We start from the raw sequence: 17,713 nt of genomic DNA, 5'->3' as shown, positions 1-17,713 counted from the left end.
AAAATAAATTTAATAAACATACCTAAATAAATGTGATAATAATAGATGTATAACCCAGACAACTTTCTTACAACTTTTTTTGGACCTTCTTCGTCGGTTAGCAAACTGTTTTCTGCTCTTTTGTAGCGAATTTGCTGTGTTAATATTTACGACGTCATTGGCTGATATTCATAGACCAAATTGAAAGTTGGCACAGGGTCCACAGGTTTCACTTTAATACAGCAGTCAGCATCAACTAAATAATAAAGGTTTCACAGTTAAAGGGAAAAATAGTTTAATATAAATACCAAAACATTTTTAAAAGCCAAGTATCTCTAAAAGTATCCACTTCAAACATTGACTCTGTTTACAGAAGAGTTAAATACAGTGTTAGAGTTAATGCTATCATAATGCATCATTTTTATTATTGTATTTTTGTTGTCAAATTTTTCAAAATATTCCTTAAAGTGGTGACAAAATTAAATTAACTTTTTATACAACTTGAATTTAGAATCTATTCCACGCTATCTATTACGAACGGAATTCACAATTAATGTTCTAATCTAGTTTCTTCAACAACAAAAGTACGTTGGAATCTACATTTTATACAGTAGACAAATAGATGGATAGATGGGTTGATTGAAATATGGATAGAAAGAATCATAAATAGATAGGTTAGTGGATTAATCCAGACAACTACCTGCCCTAAGTGGAGATGATCTTTTTCGTCTGCTAACAAATTGCTCTTTGTGTTTATATTTCCAACACTATCAGCTGAAATCAAAGGCCTAATACAAAATCCGAATCGGAATAGAGTCCCTACCCTGATGAGAGAGTTACATGTAGCTCATGCTCCCTCTAGTCTTTTACATAGACATGGTAGAAATTTAGATAGACAACTGGATCGATAAATATTCAGATGGATAGATAAATTGCTACAATGGGTGAACATCTAAATGGGTTAATACATATATGAATACTAATAGATAAATATATAGTTAATGTAGCATTTACTTATCATAACAAACTTTTAATAAAAATCTTTATTTGTATTGGAATACTTATTATTAATGTTTAAATAGTATCTACAATACTAGAAATCAGGGAGGGAGGGGACATTATTACACTAGTCTCAAAACTTTCATAATAACGTCTTTGTATTCGTTGGCTTTACAACTTTGGTGAATTTTATTGAATTTTGATTATTTTGGTTCATTAAGTTGAGTGTCTAAAGATATAACCACTTTTTGCAATCTACATAAGGGGTAACTTTGAGTATTATCAATGGTGAATGTACATCAATTTATCGTTCATTGTCTTATCCCTTTAGATGACTGACTAGAAAGGAACAATTTAATTCCTTCTTTCAATATTTACTTTTAAACAGGGAGGAAGAGAACAGTGGATAAAGAAATAAGGGTATAGTCCCTTTCGTGGCAACGCACCTTAAGGGGCCATTCTTTGTATTTTTCACAGTAGCTTTTCTCCTATTTCTAGCCCCTGTGAGGTCTCTAAACCTGCGGGGCCAATTGCCTAACCCGGTGGGGCAATCACCTAACCCAATATGACCTAACCTAAAATAACCTATAAAAAGCCATTTTGAAAATACGACTAATCGCCCCTTAAGGGGCGTTGCCACGAAAGGGACTACTCACGAAAAATGAAAACTAGGATTATCAAGCGATCCTCCTTTTCAAAATCTCTTGCTAATTTTTTACTTTCGATTAGATATTGACCAAATACATAAGATAAATTTGTATTGAAATATCGAAATTCAACCCTTTTTACTTTTTGATTGCTAAAAACTAGATATCCCTTTATCAACAACAAAAAATAATGAAAAATACAGAATTAAATATTATTATGGTACATTTTAAATTTCTTACATTGCAATTTTGTGGTAGTAATGTAAAATACTTTTCTAATTTCCCTAATAGTTCAACTTTAAGATCTTCAATTTTAATTTATCACAGACCAAAATTTTTTATCAATCATTATTCAAAAAAATAATTAATGTTCATTTTCCTATCTCCCAATCCCTGACTTTTCAGTGACTACACAAATTCAAACAAAAGTCAAACATTAATTCACCATCAAATAGAAAGATTCATAGATAGATAGAACAAGGACATTTATGTTAATATTTAGCGCATTTATTTAGCATTTAAAGTGTTATAATTTTCTATGAAGCTTAAGATCTCAAAAACTGCTAAAGTGATTGGATTCCCTAGTTTAAGTAAGGTTCACAGAGGACCCGTGATTGGTTTAGGTATTTTTTTTATTCAAGTCTTGGGATGGTTTTCTAGCTATTTCTGCCCCTTCGAATAAAGGGACCCTGGATGCTAGGGGCGTAGCTGTTAGTTGATATTAATACACCTTTTTTTAAAATTTATGCTTTTAGATAATAATCTATCAAATGTGCGATTAGAAAGTTTACTAATCAAGGAAAATCTTAGCGTACCCCCTTGCCGTCGAGGAGGTATCAGTTTCGAATCAGTGCCAAACTATAGACGGTAAAAAATATACTTGCTGCTTCTGTAAATGGCACGTGACACAAACAGTTATATTATAGTGAATACCTTAGCCTGTAAACATTCGTAAAATATGAAAATTTCATCTTAATGATCTCGAAAAATATGTCATTCGTTAAAACCAATGTTACATACAGATGTATGTAAACTATAGAAAAGATGTGCTTATTCTAAACTGTGGACACAAGTTAAACATTTGCTTTACATAGAAAGGATTCTATAAATCTTAACTTTGACCTTTCTGCCAAGGACAAAGAAGGATACAGATATATCAATCTATTGAAAAGCATACATATATGTGGCTCAATTTGCACCATTTGAAGATGCTTACATAGATCATACCTGAATAGGTCTTATCTTAACAAGGAAGCATAATAATAATCAAGTGCAGGCTTAAATTTTGTTTGATTCGTTACTTTTTTTTGTTTTCTACAATTTTATTTTGAGCTAATTTTGAAAAGTTTATAAAAATAATAGTGACTAGTAAAAACATTTTTACATTAATAAGCTTATATGTAGTTTTAAGATGATTAAAGTATGACGTCATGCGATAGAAGCGCCAATGAGAGGCCAGTATACACTGTAATTGACCATGCAATGGTAAAATTTATGCTGGCCTCTCATTGGTTATATTATCGTATGACGTCATACTCTGTTGAGGTACTTTAATCATCTTCCTAATTATAAATTTATACGAGTAGAAATAAACATTAATAATTTATATACACTTTTAATTTCACAACACTATCCCTATTTCCACAGTTTCTTGAATTCCATTGAAATTTAAAATGGAATTGAAAGTTTTTACTAAAGTTGAATTGGGTTTTACAATGTTTACTACACATACACATATTTATTGGAACAACGATGATATTATTCAAAACAAATAAAATGATAAAAATGATAGTTAGGAAGACTAAGAAAAGAGGAGCTGTTGATATTAGCAGAGTAAGAACTACGTCTGAAAAAATAGCCTAAACCCACCAAAGTAAATAGCAACCTAATCAGATCATTTATAATTTTTTTGCTTGAAACAATCCATTTTATTAACTAAAATATAACTAGCGTCTAAGCTCCTAAAAGACCCATGAGAAGTTACATTGTAAAGGAGAACCATATTGGTTCAGCGATTATCGAGATCCTTCGGTAGACACAAATAGACATCCTAATACTTTTAAATTAGGCTATATAGTTTGGTTATCTAAATGATATATATACCCATCCAATGATATTAAACCAATGTCATTGCAAGAAAAAATCCGCAAGTTATAGAGTAACTTTTATCCCCAAGAATTTATTGAAAAAAGTTATGGACATCTGAAAAGTTTAAGTGGTTGTGTGTAAATTGTTGAAGGAGACTTTTTTTTACTATTTTTTAAATTTTTTTTTCACATTACAAAAAATACAAAAAAAGAAAGACGAAACATAAAAGGGAAGAAAATTGTAATATGATAAAGTTTTTTTTTTATTGTTATTTATAAGGAACAAGATGTGTGAATGTCTAGTTTATGTACCGATTTGGTTCTCCTTTACAATGTAGATTCTCAGAGTTCTTGGAAAGGTTTATAAATTTTAATGGGGAGGGTACCATAACCCTCCAAGTGAAATTCTCAAAGAAAAAAAAATGATCCTTTACCGAATCTTTTTAAAACTAAAATTTTAAATTGTAATGGGTCGACCCTACTCTAAAAACAATACTCTAAGACTAAATACCTCAAATTCCTTTGGATTCCTCGCTTCTATCCAATATAATTATCCTTGTTTTCCTTGCAATAAAGACTGTACTAATTGTTTTGTGCGACAAATGAACAATTTGCTAAAACTCCCAACATTTTTATTAATTAGTAACATTTATAGAACAAATATCCTAAAAAAATTAAGGTAAAATTGCTCAGTTTCAAACAAACTTTTGTCCAAAAAAATTTAATGGATGACCATTTTCATTAAAAAACTTTTTCTTATTTTCAAGCATTTTTACACAGTTTTTTGCTTCTTTACTTCAAAATAAACTAATTTAAAAAAATATATATCTGATTTTATTATAAATATATGAAATATGGTTAATTTTGTAACTGATCGTAAAATATTCTTACTTTTGAGGTGTGGTTTTATTTGTGTATAGTCTCTTTTTAACACTAGTGCCGTGTAGTATTCTATTTCTATTAGAGTAAAACACTAGAGGGGAAAAGGGTTAAATAACTGTATGTCCACATCCAAGGAACTTGTACCAATTGTCAATTGGTTATTTGAATATCAACCAATAGTGTCGGGAATATTAACACAGCCAAGTAGCATAAAACAATTTTCAAGCAGACGAAAAAGGTCCTTGGAAATGGTGGGGAGGTAGTTATCTATAATACAAAGTAGAATGATGCCTGTCCGTCCGTCTGTCTGTCTGTCCGTCTGTCCCTTAAGATCTCGGTAACCACTGAAACAATCGGATTCTACTCTTCAGAGAATATACCTACTAGTCCTGTGGTGGTTTTAGGCTATTTTCTTGGGGGGGGGGGAAGGTATGACTCCCCCAACTCCCCGAAAAACAAAAAATCCTCCCACCAATTTAAAAAAAATATTTAAAGTAGTGGTGGAGTGGGGCCTCTCCAGGTAATAAAAGATGTAATTATACCTCTTGGGGCATAGCCCCTAGAGGCTAGGGGCAAAGCCGCTATTCTGTATATACATCTGTTCCTGTTTATTTAACTGTACAGCTGTACATTCTACTTTCTATGTAATTTGTATAAAAATAATATGCTTAATATACAGGGATCTAAAAGGATAAGACAATGGCAGATATATTAATGTACATTTCCATTAATAATACACAAAATTACCCCTTCTGTAGTTTAAAATTAATATTTGAAACGTTTGAACACTCAACTTAAACAACTAAGTCCCCAAAGTTGTTAAGCCAACGAATAAAAATCCGTTACTGTAAAACTTTGGGAAACTAGTGTAATAAACAGCACATTGTCCCCTCTCTCTCCGCTTAATTTATCTTTATTACATGGTAGGATAAATATATCTGTCTAATTAACATATAGACAATATATCCTAGAATATGTAATTCATTTATAAATAACATTTTATTTCATTCATTTTTAATATATTTCCCAATATATTTGGTGTTTTTGGTCCGATTTTAATATTTTTGTGTATTATCAAAATTAAATTTCCTGTTTTTCTTAGCATATAATTTACCGTCAGTATGTCAGTCATCATGCAAAATATAGATATTAATAGACATAAGAATAAGTAAAAATGGTTTTATATTTTTTTCTCTAATAAATCTATTCTTGATTTTAACAAATGCTCTTAAAATTTCCTTGTCCGACTCTCATACATGATTTTGTATGCCTCCCTACTTATAGATGTTGTCATCCTTGTTCTATTTGTTATTTGTTTTCTATCTTTTAAAGATCTTTTCTAACACTGGGTTCTGTGCTTTAATACAAAATATGTCGTATTTAAAGTTTAAAGATTTTCTAGATATAGGCAATAGGCATGTTAAAATTATTGTATCAAATTAAACTTGGTTAGATGATTCTTCTAAGGGAAAATTTTGAAAGCGTTACTTAATAAATATTGTACTTGAAACCATAAGCAAATGTTATGCTTTCCGTTTATTTTCTAATCTATGTTTTGTAGAAGTATGTTTAGAATTAAGTACATGACAATGTTTCTAAAACTAATTAATCTATGTTTAGTAGAAGCATATATAAAATTAGGTACATGACAATGTTTCTATAACTAATTAATCTATGTTTAGTAGAAGCATGTATAAAATTAGGTACATGACAATGTTTCTATAACTAATTAATCTATGTTTAGTAGAAGCATATATAGTATTAGGTACATGACAATGTTTCTATATTTTATTAATCCATGTTTGTAACTAATAAGAATAAATGATTGTAAATAAAAGTAAAAGTAATTGTGTGTATATTCACTTTCTTCTTATTCTTATAATCAAACATGCTAATTTTTATCTTCTTTGACAACAATTTTTCTATGCTATAGTTATCCTATTCATCTCATTTCTTAAATAATGATTCCTATGACAACAAGGTATAATATCTTAAGCTATGGATCTCTATAGTATAATCAAGTCATAAAAATGAAATTTATCCTTAACCAGATTCCTGTATTTCAGGTAGGTTTTAGCCGTCTATCTTCAATAAAAGCCAGGCAAATCACGCTTCCCATAAAACGTATCAGACGATAGGACTGACATGCAGACGGACAAACATACATGTCGAATTATAGAGTAGCTTTGCTACTTAATATGCTAGAAAAAAATATTTATTCTTTAAGCATTTACTAAATATAAACAACAATGATATATATTCTGGATAGAAACCCAATCAAGATGCAACAAATATCAGATAATCATGAACAAGGATATCCATAAGTAGAGAGTAGCGATGCATTCAAATTGAAAATTAACGCATCCAAAATAATTATTAATAGGAAACTTCTCTGTAGAGAAAAATCAATATCGTATCCTACGCTACAGACGCACAGACAGACATCATAATACTTTTATAAAAGGATGACAATTTTTTTGAAAACGTAAACCGGAAATAATTCATGTTTTGCAAAAGTTTAATTGCAACAGACTTGCATATGATAATTGAAGAGTAGCTACACTTATAAAATACAATTATACATGTTGTTGCATACATAAAGAAGAACATATTAGAAGAGGATGAAAAAAGTTACTTTTCTTGAAATGATATTTTGAAGGTTTTATATTCCAGTTTCTATCGTTGGCTTATAAACTTTGGGGACTTTTATTCAATTTTTAGTTCTAAACTAGTAGTGCCCAAACTTTTCAACCAATAATTTAATTCACAGAAGAAGAAATATTATGATTTATTGATCATTGTCTTAACCCTTCAGATCTCATTGAATTGAAGAATAATTTTCAGCCGCCTAACTTTGTAGATATATATGTGTGTGAGTAATCTTTTCTTGATTGACAGCCAGTTATATGTTATACACATAAAATAATAAAAAAAAAAATAATACTCATTTACAATATTATTTAATATTGGCTATGTTATGTTATACCCCCCCCCCCCCCCCCAACTTAAAATTGAAGTTTTAAAAAGAAAATGTAAAAAAATATTGGGGGGAAAGGGGATTTCTTTCTAAAGTGATTTTTTGGGAAGGTTGGTGGTACCCTCTCCCATATAGTTATAAACTACACTTAAAAGGAAAATCGTAAATTATAAAACTGACAGTTTCCCTAATATCGCATTCGGACCAAAAACCCACTTTTTAAAGAAACAGACGTATCTTTTTTCTTTGTTACGGAATGTTGATAAGGTTAAGTAAAGATAAGGTTTCGGTGGACAAGTTAATCCTAATATATAAAGTAGTAAGTTTTTTTTTTGTCGTAAGATTTTAATAACTACTAAAATGATTCCTTTTCGGAAAACTTCCTTTAGGTCCTTTGATCATTTTAAGCTATTTTGTTTCTAGATTTTATCCTTAGAATGGGCTATTATTTGCCCTATATTTCTTTAAATATCGAGTTTCTAAAAGCTTGATCTTAAACGCTAGTATTAAAATAGTAATTTTTATTTAAAATCGAATAAAAAGAAATAATATGAAACTTTAAGTACATTATAAAAAAAAAATGTTCCTTTTAATATTTCAAAATCATTAAACTTTTGCAACACAAAAACATATTTGAAAATGAAACTGATAAATTTTTAATTTCATCCTTCCATTTCGAAAATAAAGTTTTGAATAATGAATTACAAGTTTAGTTTATGTTTTTTTAAAACAAACTTTTTGTTTAAATATATTTTAATTCCAATGAAAGAAAAAACAATTAATTTTATTGAACTAAAATTTATTATGTTTTATCAAAATAAACTACAAAACTACATCTCATCGGTCATTTCTCTATCCTCCTCGTGCTTTCCCTTGGTCCTCCTCTTGGTCTTGACGTTCTGGTTCCTCTTCTGTCTGACGGAGTCCTTGCGCTTGGTGTCCACGTGTTTCTTGGTATTATTCCGCTTGATTCCATGCTCGATATTTTTATTTTTTGTTTGGTGACGAACTTTAGTTACAGTTCTGCCTGAAGGACCAGCTTTCTTTAAATCCATCTTTGTAAATCTTCCTTTTGAATCTCTTTTCAGCATTGGTCTGTTGGATTTTCTTGCTGATCGCTTGGACATCTTTGTTTTAGACTTCATATATCTACCCTTAGAATCTCTTGAAAGCTTAGACCTTGTTGGTTTTCTAGCGGCTCCTTTGGACATCATTTTCCCTGTCTTGGATACTTGTTTGGCCATTTTAAAATTTAGATTTTTACGTGTTTACCTAAGAAATGTTTAAAATTAACTGAAGAATCGATGATTTTTAAATTTAGTATGGACGATTTTTTGAAAAAAAATTGGAAGATTTTTTGAAAAAAAATTAAAAGATTTTTGTCTTTGATATTTTATTACGAGAATAAAATAAAATATCAAAATTTATGTAATATACTACGTGGATAATGTAGATATTATACTTCGTAGATACTGTAGAGTATATATTGTGTTAATACTGTAGTAAAGTCCAAATTGCGTATAAATTATACTGCATAGATGCTATAGAGTTATGCTGTGTAGTTACTTTAGAGAATATAATCCATAAATACTGTAGAGTGTAGATTTCATATTAATCGATGACCCCCCATTTTTAATTTTGTTATCCTCCCCCCCAAAAAGTTATAAACCTTCCAAGGACCTATGAGAAGCTACATTGTAAAGGAGAACCGTATCGGTTCAGCCGTTAGCAAGACAGACATACGAAATTAGAGACTTGATCTGAAATACTCATAGACATAAAATTAAGACAAACGTAAGCACCTAATTATATATTAATACGCTACTTATAAACTTGATTGGTAAAAGTTCATGCTATACACAAATCAGACTTTTTAAAACACATGCTATGTTAGGAGCGAAGTTCTTATATAGTTTTGATAATATCTCCATTTACATATTTTTTTTGTGAATAAAATTTTAAATAATATAAAAAAACGTGTATCTATTTAAGAAAATTGTCCACGAAGAAGAAAATTAAGTAATAATATCTCTACTTTTTGTCCACGGTATTCCGCCAATCGGGACCTACATAACAGTATTTTTCCCTAGATGTTTTTACTTTTATAACCTCAAACAACTGCATGATTCAATTTATATTTATATATATTATATAGTGCTTAGATTTCTCAGCTGCTATTTAAAATAGACAGCTTCAGTTATTGTACAAATGATCAATATATAAAAAAATTTATTTTTAAACAACATCTGCTCCAGGGACATCCAAGCTTTTTATCTTGAAAAGAGTAAAATGATGGGTTACAAAGGTTTGAGGGAGTAACTTACTTTTTTTAGGGGGGTTAACACCCCTTTACCCCCAGTCCTTGGACTTCTATGATCTGTCTATTTTTCACTTTGTCCTTTTGTCAATTTATAATATTTTTTCTGCTTCGCTACTTATCCATATTGTCATCCTTGTTTTTTCCTAAATTTTCTTTTCTAATTTAGAGATTTGCTATTTGATATTGTATAATTTAGTATGTTGAAATTAATATCAAAATTTATTTAATTTTTTCATGTTGTGTTTTAGTCGTTCTGGGATGCCAATTGTGAAACAATCATCGATCTATTAATCTTGATAAAAACAAAATGTTATTCATATATTTGCTGCTACCTTTTTTTCCAGTTACTTGGTCTATAGATTTTAAGGTATTCTTTATAAATCTTTTACGGTTTCACTCACAGTTCCTTCTCTAACACAAATCCCCCCATCCCAACATGTATTTTTGAAATTAATTGAAAATGAGAGGGAGAAAGTTAGGGTTAGGTTTTTTTTGTTTTTTACTTTAAGGCACTTTTGTTGTTTCATATTAGATATAGGGTAAGGGCACAGCGGTTATAGCTTAGCAGGTTTAGAGCCCTCCAAGGGGTTAGGCATAAAAAATATTTAATATTTCTTTTTTTTTTTAATATAATTTTTTTTCTGTGCTCGCTAGAAACTTTGAGGTAGATTTCCTAAACTCCTGTAAAAGATAACATAAATTCCTTAATTAACAGATTCTTTATTAGAACAATAAAAACATCTAGACAATTTGTATCTGCAGTGTGTTTAGTAAGATCTTGGAAAATAGCTGTATTCCGGGTGTTATAATAATCAGGGAAGCTTCAATTAGATCATTTTTTAGGATGAGGATGATTGGAGTGATTTTGAGGATGAGGATACAAATTCAGATGAAGAAAGTTCAGTTAGTGAGTATTTAATAAGATACTGAATATTTTTCGTATTATAGACAGCTTGCCGCGCATAATAAATTTTAAAAATATAAGTTTAAAACCAGTTTGATAGATCGGAGGGGCTGAAGGCCCAGGCTAACAAAACTGGTACTGGTAATAATTCTATATTTTTTTTCAATATTCGTGGGAAGAACCCCCCCCCCCCCCCCCCCAAGCCCCACTCTCCATAACAATGTTAACCTACAAATATTTTTTTGGGGGTTTTACAAGTTTTAACAAAACCCTTTAAAGTACACCCCCACCCCATAAAAAAAAGTGTCGAGGTCCTAAATTTCATCATTTGAATACAGACATTTTCTGTTTTAGATTTAGGGAATTTAGAACAAAGATCCGACGATTCTCAAGACATTGGGTAACTTATCAAGTTATTTTCACGTATAAAATCTTAAAAATGTTAATTAAATATTAAATATGTATGAGTAACCAAAGCCTTTTATTCTAATAAATTAGTAGTAAGGTTTGTTTTGTCTCAAGCCCAAAAGTCTAGAGAAAACTGTAAAGCCTTATAGATGTCTTGAGGTGGTTTAAGGCCATTTTATTGACTTCCCCCGGCCATCACATAGAGAGTAAGAGAAAACGACTATTGGAAAAAAAACAAGGATAACAAATCCATAAAAGCGAAGACATCTTAACACATTTAAATTGAAGACACAAAATATTATTTTTTTTCTAGGGAGAAAGATCCAGTGTTTCAAAGGTAAGTAATAAATAGACTCTCATACACCCCGTAACTTTATATCAATCAAAATAATGCTTTTTAAATGAACTTTCCAGTCTGGCTTCGGAACGGATTATTATCGGCTGGATTAGAATCGGTTTTCAGCTACACAAAAAAATCATATATAGCATCGTATTACAGACAATTTCCTCCCGAAAATTAAATAAGAATCATAAAATTAATATATGTTTTGTTAGCTCGGGTCTAAGGCCCCTTTGTGGCTAACAAAACTGGTGTTATCTTTTCACTTTCTATCTTAATATCTGCGGCAAACTGCCGATGCGATTTATAACTATTAGCTTTTACTTTCACAGGCAGTTGTATATCTTTAATATGATAATCAAGAGTAGACTGGTTGGAGCTTTTATAGATCCATTTAGTGTAAGTTAAACATATTCATCAGTAGCAAATCTACTTTGCAATTAAGGAATGTTTTATCTAGTCCTTTTCCATGTTAAGAATATATACTCTGCCTGGTAAAGCTAAAGGCTTGGACTCAAGCTGTGGTGCCCTACGAAAGAAACCAGATTCACAGCTCAAAATTGTTTCTTTGTTGTCATTATTTGAGCTTGGATTGGTTAAATTTTATGATTTTAAAATACTCTATACATCCTATTGTACAAAGTAGTTTTTTCATCTGAAGCCTAAGATAACTACTGAACTGACTTTATTTCGTAGTTTTATTTCCTTTTTAACCTCAGACTATGTACATTTGTATATTTTAACAATTAAGACTCTTATTCTCAATTGTCCTATAATTATAAAAAAGAAAAGCTTTTCTATAATTATGGTCTGCCCCTACATAATATTGAATCCTAGATCAATAAGGTACAATATTTTAAGCGAAGCATCTCCATAATAAAGTCCTAAAATGTAAATATGTCCTTAAACAGCATCCTGTAATTTTTTAATGCAATTATTTATAATTTTGTTTAGACTTAAAGATTATTGTTCTACTTATTAAATTCTGAACTCTTAGGTGTTTATATTTGTTTTTGTACTGTCTATTTCTAGAGTTTCGTCTTTTATCTATGATGTCATCCTTGTTTCTACATATTTAAACTAACACTTTACACTTTAGAGCTAAATATTTCATTTTTAAATATCTTTTTATAGCTTGATAATCAGAATGTTGATTTTAAAAACACTTTTGCTGAGGTGAACATTGAGTTTTCCAACATGAAGCTTCTCGGATTATCTTCTATTTATCTAGCAGAGGTAATAAAGGGAATAGTAGATTTCACAGTAATCAGTAAAATTGTGAGCAAGCTTCCAGTCATATGCGCTTATTAAGTCTAACTGTTCTTAATGTTAACCAAATAGTATAACTAATCGAATATTGAAAAACAGTTTGACCTAATAAGCACATTTGACTGGATTCTTACTCACAACTTTGCGAAATATTGCATATATTATAACTCTTACAATGTTTGACCTAAATCAAGATGGACGAAGGGAAAATGTGTTAAAGAACACAAGATGGGCTTTACTTTAATATCAGTGGGGTTTATTCACCCCCCCCTAAACAATCAACATATTACTGGTAAACATTAGTTTTCTAATTTGATATAATTTTAAGTTTAGACACAGAAGTTAAAATGCCTAAAATGCCATTTTCAGATACGTCTTTAATATAATGGAAGCTTGATGCTTTAAATTTGGAGTATTGGGTTTATTTGTGGCAGTCAATAGCAGTTGGAGCGGTGTATTTCATGCAGGCTTCCTTTAATGTTTATGATTTATTTCTTATCTATTTTATTTTATAGACTAAAGCTACAAGATCAACAGATAGGTCTAAAATCAATGTTATGTTGACGTTCAAGTAAGTTATTGGATATACAAAACTAAAGTTATTTGATATTTTCATAGATATATGTAAATATTAATGATAACTATACTAAAAGAAAGATAACAACATCCATAAAAGCGAAACTTTGAAATAAAAAGGAAGAACAAACTATCAATAACACTTGTAGAGTGTAAGAATTGTCTGGTCATGATTAAAGAGTTGCTATGCTTTCCATGTACCTAATTATTATAGGAATCATCATAGAAAGTTTGAAAGCGATATGACAACTCTAACATATTTAAATTAAAGAAAAGAACTAACTGTCTGTGACGGACGAACCGACCCTAACCATAGAAAAGCTTCGCTTTTAAAAACAGCCAAAAAGAAGATTCTTAATGAAGAGAAATTTTAATTTTCATGGTTTCAGGATTGATGAATTGCTTGTGACAGGATCACATAGAGGGAAAGGGTGGTCACTTATTACAGGAAAGGTAAAACATAAAAAATAATCTTACTTTCTACCTTTTATATAACTCTTATCTGGGGAGAGGGGGCTAAAGTCAAAAACCAAATTGTGCCAAAAATGATCCTTGTGATGTTATAAAATTGAGAAAGATGAGAGGAAAAGTGGGAAAGAAAGCCTCTAAAAAAGAGATGGGTAATCCCTCATTTTTATGACGTCACATGAATAATTTTTGACACAATTTGGTCTTTGTCGGGGCTAAATACTCCTCCCCCCCCCATGAATTTTTTTATTCGAAAGTTACAAAATTTTATGACTTTTCAAATGGCACAAATATGAAACTTATGAAATCCATCATGGCGGCCAAATGAACCATTCAAATTGAAATTGATTTTTTATTATAAAGATGCCAGACATTTCTTTTACATCATAGAAATCTTAATGGACATAAAAATCTTGATTTTAGGTTGGCACCAAAGGATGGGAGGAGTTTGAGGTGAAATTGAAAAACCTGCTAGTTTCCCCAACAGTTGATATCAACATGGCGGATCAAAAGTATAAAGCAACTTATAGTACCTTTAATGACGTCATACAATACAAATGACCAAGGATAGGCCAGTAAACTTGACATTTTTCCATTGGTCAATATAAATGTATACTAGCCTATCATTAGCCGTTTGTATTGTATGACGTCATTTTTTGGGCACTATAAGCTGCTTCCCAAAGTATCTATGTTAATAGCGAATCTTCTCTGACAGTTATTCGTGTCGGTCGGTCGGTTTATCTTCATGAATAATGAGAGACTTTCAAGTTTCTTTACTCATTTTCTGTATTGTCACACACTTGTTGCTGATTACTCCATCTTGCTATTCAATTTTTAATGTTCAGCTTTTCTATAATACGTGTGTAAGTAACGAAAGGCTCTTATAGTTAATTTAGGCATGGTAGAATTGTTCTTTCAGTTTCAAACTTTGGATGATGATTTAGAAAGCGTATCAACTCTAGTCCATTGCCACAATATTTAATGAAATTTCGTTAAAAGAGATTTTTGCCAAAAATAACCTAAATAAAGCCGATCCTGTCAGTCATTTATTGATTCTGCTGTATCCTTGCAGACCTAAAAAATATTGCCGTGCCAAGAATATAGGAAATAGGTGGGTATATTATTGTTTTAACCAGCTGCGAACATCACTTTATCAGAGTACAAGAAAATGTTGAGCAACATCCAAGTAATAATATATCGATTGCTTCCATCATTTTTTTATATCAAACATTTAAGGCGTAGATGTGGACCTGATAATGTCATCTCTGACTTCAAGTTACCTATATCATGGTCTAAACTTACTGCTAAAAACTTATTAGGTATTTCAAAGCTTTAATAGCATATTTATTGAAATTTGAAGAGAAAACTTTCCCCATCCGCGGCGCAATTTTGATATTAGGTTCATAAAGAAAATGTAAAAAAAAATTTGGATTGGTTCATTTCTAGAGGTGTGTGCTGGTATCCTTCTCCAAAATAGTTGTAAACCTTCACAGGACCTATCAGAAGCTACATTGTAAAAGGAGTAACATTTTGGTTCAGCAGTAAACAATATCCTTTGGTACACAAGAAAGACAGACATCCAGTTACTTTACCTAAAATATAATATTTTTTCTGTGCTATCTAACAAAATACAGTGTTTTTTTTATATGAGAACTTTTTTGAAAGCAATTTTACCCCACTTATAGTTATCAGAATTTAATGATTAATGGCTTATTTTCTTCGTTTTTTAAGGCAATTAATAGAACAACAAAAAAATATTTCAGTTTTTATTTAAAGAGTACAGTAAAATCTAAAATTCAAAACTTCGGTGTCAACATCTAAAAATGGTTTTAGCGCATTTTTCTTATGCTCAAATAATCAACCTTTTGCAAGAATGGCTGCTAAACACTTCAAAGTTGACATATAGAGCTAAAAATGTATACAGATACTATTAGGGACATGTACTAGAACATATTAAAGTTTGAAGGTCATATCTCAACCAAAAAGGGAGTACTGGCCCCCCAAAGTCGACTACAAAAAATCCATTTTTTTAAGAAAAATGTGCTAAAACCATTTTTATATGTTGACACCTAAGTTTTGCAATTTAGATTTTACTGTTCTTTTTAAATAAAAACTGAAATATTTTTTTGTTGTTCTATTAATTTCCTTAAAAAACAAAGAAAATAAGCCATTAATCATTAAATTCTGATAACTATAAGTGGGGTAAAATTGCTTTAAAAAAAGTTCTCATAAAAAAAACACACTGTAATTATCTTGTTCTTATTGATATATAGGTGGCAATTACAGATTTCTACTTGATTGGGTGGCCAAATTTTCTATTGGAAAGTATCAGGTAAACATTTTTAAAAGATAACCACTGGACCCATTGAACTTTCCCTTAAAGTGAGTCTTGGAAGAGGTACCATTATGGTTTTAGGCCATTTTTCTTTCCCTCTTTCTAATACTGAGTCCCTAGATGCCAGAGGTGCATTCACTAAGTATAAGGACAAAGCCCAATTTGTGTTAAAATTGTGACAAAAATAATACATGTGACGTAATAGAAATGAGGGATTATCCATCTCTTTTTTTATGGGATTTCTTTCCCACTTCTCCTCTCATCTCCCTTTTTTATTACGTTACATGGATCGTTTTTGACACAATTTTAACACAATTTAGGCTTTGTCAGTATAAAGATAATAAGAATGTAGGTGAAATATAAATTCGGAATAAATTGTTTTCATTTTAATAGCAAAGCTTTTCTTTCGACAGGTGTTACTGTTCGTTTGACCTACCTACTGAATTTAGAGCTTCGCTTTTATTGATGTTGTCAACCTTGTATGTCTTTAATGTTCAGAGAGGGGGACATTTGGCTGTTTATTACACTAGGCCCCAAAGTCTTATAATATCGTTTTCTTATTCGTTGGCTTAACAACCTTGGGGACTTTTATTGAATTTTTTTCAGTTGGTTTATCCAATTGAGTGTCTAAGCTTTTAATAAATTGCAATCTAAAGAAGGGATAATTTTGTGTATCATAAATAAGAAAATACATCAATTTATATTCAATGTCTTATCCCTTTAAATACATGTTTAATATTACTTTTTTCAGTTGCATAGTGATAAGTTTGAAACGTGTGTGAGAGAAAAGATCAAGGATCAAATAAATTCTATTGTTTGTAATTAATATTAATATTAAAAATATACTGATATTTGAACAATATATTTGACAATATTTCTATTTCTTTTCTTACTTTTTATATTCAATCAGTTTATTTCTTTGTATAAAAACTAGCGGCTACGCCCCTAGAAGACTCTAGGGCCACTTAAGTAGGGAGGGAAGGAAGTCATACCCTTAATTTTAATTTTTGGAAAAGAAAAAATATTTTTTTCGGGGTGGGTTCAATTTTTTTTAAGTTGGAAATATCCTCCCCTAAAATAGCTACCTTCCCTGGACCTATAAGAAGCTTCACTGTAAAGGAGAACTATATCAGTTCAGCGGTTAGGGAGATCCATCGCTACAGACAAAAAATGCTCATTACTTTATATTATAGGATAATTGTTTTTTTTTATATTTTTACATTTTAGAAAAGGATGTTTGTTAAATGCAGTCTATTCTGGGATAAAAAGATAAGTCAATTGCAGTTAACTTTATCATCTATAGTAATATAGTATTATGATGACTGTCCGTTTGACTGTCCCTCTGAAGCTGATGATCTCGGTAGTGAATCGGGAAATCCCGCCGCACCATTGGGGCGAAGCTTCCGTGAAATAACCCCCCCCCCCCTCCGCCCATAAAATTTTTTTTAAGAATAACGTACAATTTTTACTAAGTTGTGTAAACATGTGTAGTACTTCTTTAAAATAAATAATTTTTCCTTGG

At 30.5% G+C, this 17,713-nt stretch overlaps 1 protein-coding gene across 1 annotated transcript; it reads left to right on the top strand.

The window, feature by feature from the left end:
- Positions 1-10,063: 10,063 nt before the first annotated feature.
- Positions 10,064-17,071, top strand: LOC145328101 (uncharacterized). Its single transcript, XM_080171673.1, has 12 exons — positions 10,064-10,258; positions 10,735-10,798; positions 11,150-11,195; positions 11,517-11,540; positions 11,876-11,942; positions 12,678-12,779; positions 13,328-13,383; positions 13,778-13,841; positions 14,280-14,368; positions 15,093-15,175; positions 16,130-16,188; positions 16,943-17,071. The coding sequence occupies exons 1-12, from the start codon at positions 10,199-10,201 to the stop codon at positions 17,015-17,017; spliced, it is 789 nt and encodes a 262-aa protein (XP_080027799.1). The 5' UTR covers positions 10,064-10,198; the 3' UTR covers positions 17,018-17,071.
- The last annotated feature ends 642 nt before the right edge of the window (positions 17,072-17,713 follow it).

Source organism: Acartia tonsa, chromosome 9 (assembly GCF_053477335.1).
Source record: "Acartia tonsa isolate MP-2025a chromosome 9, ASM5347733v1, whole genome shotgun sequence".
Taxonomy (NCBI): domain Eukaryota; kingdom Metazoa; phylum Arthropoda; class Copepoda; order Calanoida; family Acartiidae; genus Acartia; species Acartia tonsa.
Note: the sequence above shows the minus strand (reverse complement) of the source record. Positions and strands in the feature narration are given on the sequence as shown.

Coding starts and splice junctions, on each gene's coding strand:
- LOC145328101 (XM_080171673.1), top strand. CDS start 10,199: ATGTTATTCATATATTTGCTGCTACCTTTTTTTCCAGTTACTTGGTCT. Junction 13,384..13,777: donor AATGTTATGTTGACGTTCAA/GTAAGTTATTGG, acceptor TCATGGTTTCAG/GATTGATGAATTGCTTGTGA. Junction 13,842..14,279: donor GGTCACTTATTACAGGAAAG/GTAAAACATAAA, acceptor TCTTGATTTTAG/GTTGGCACCAAAGGATGGGA.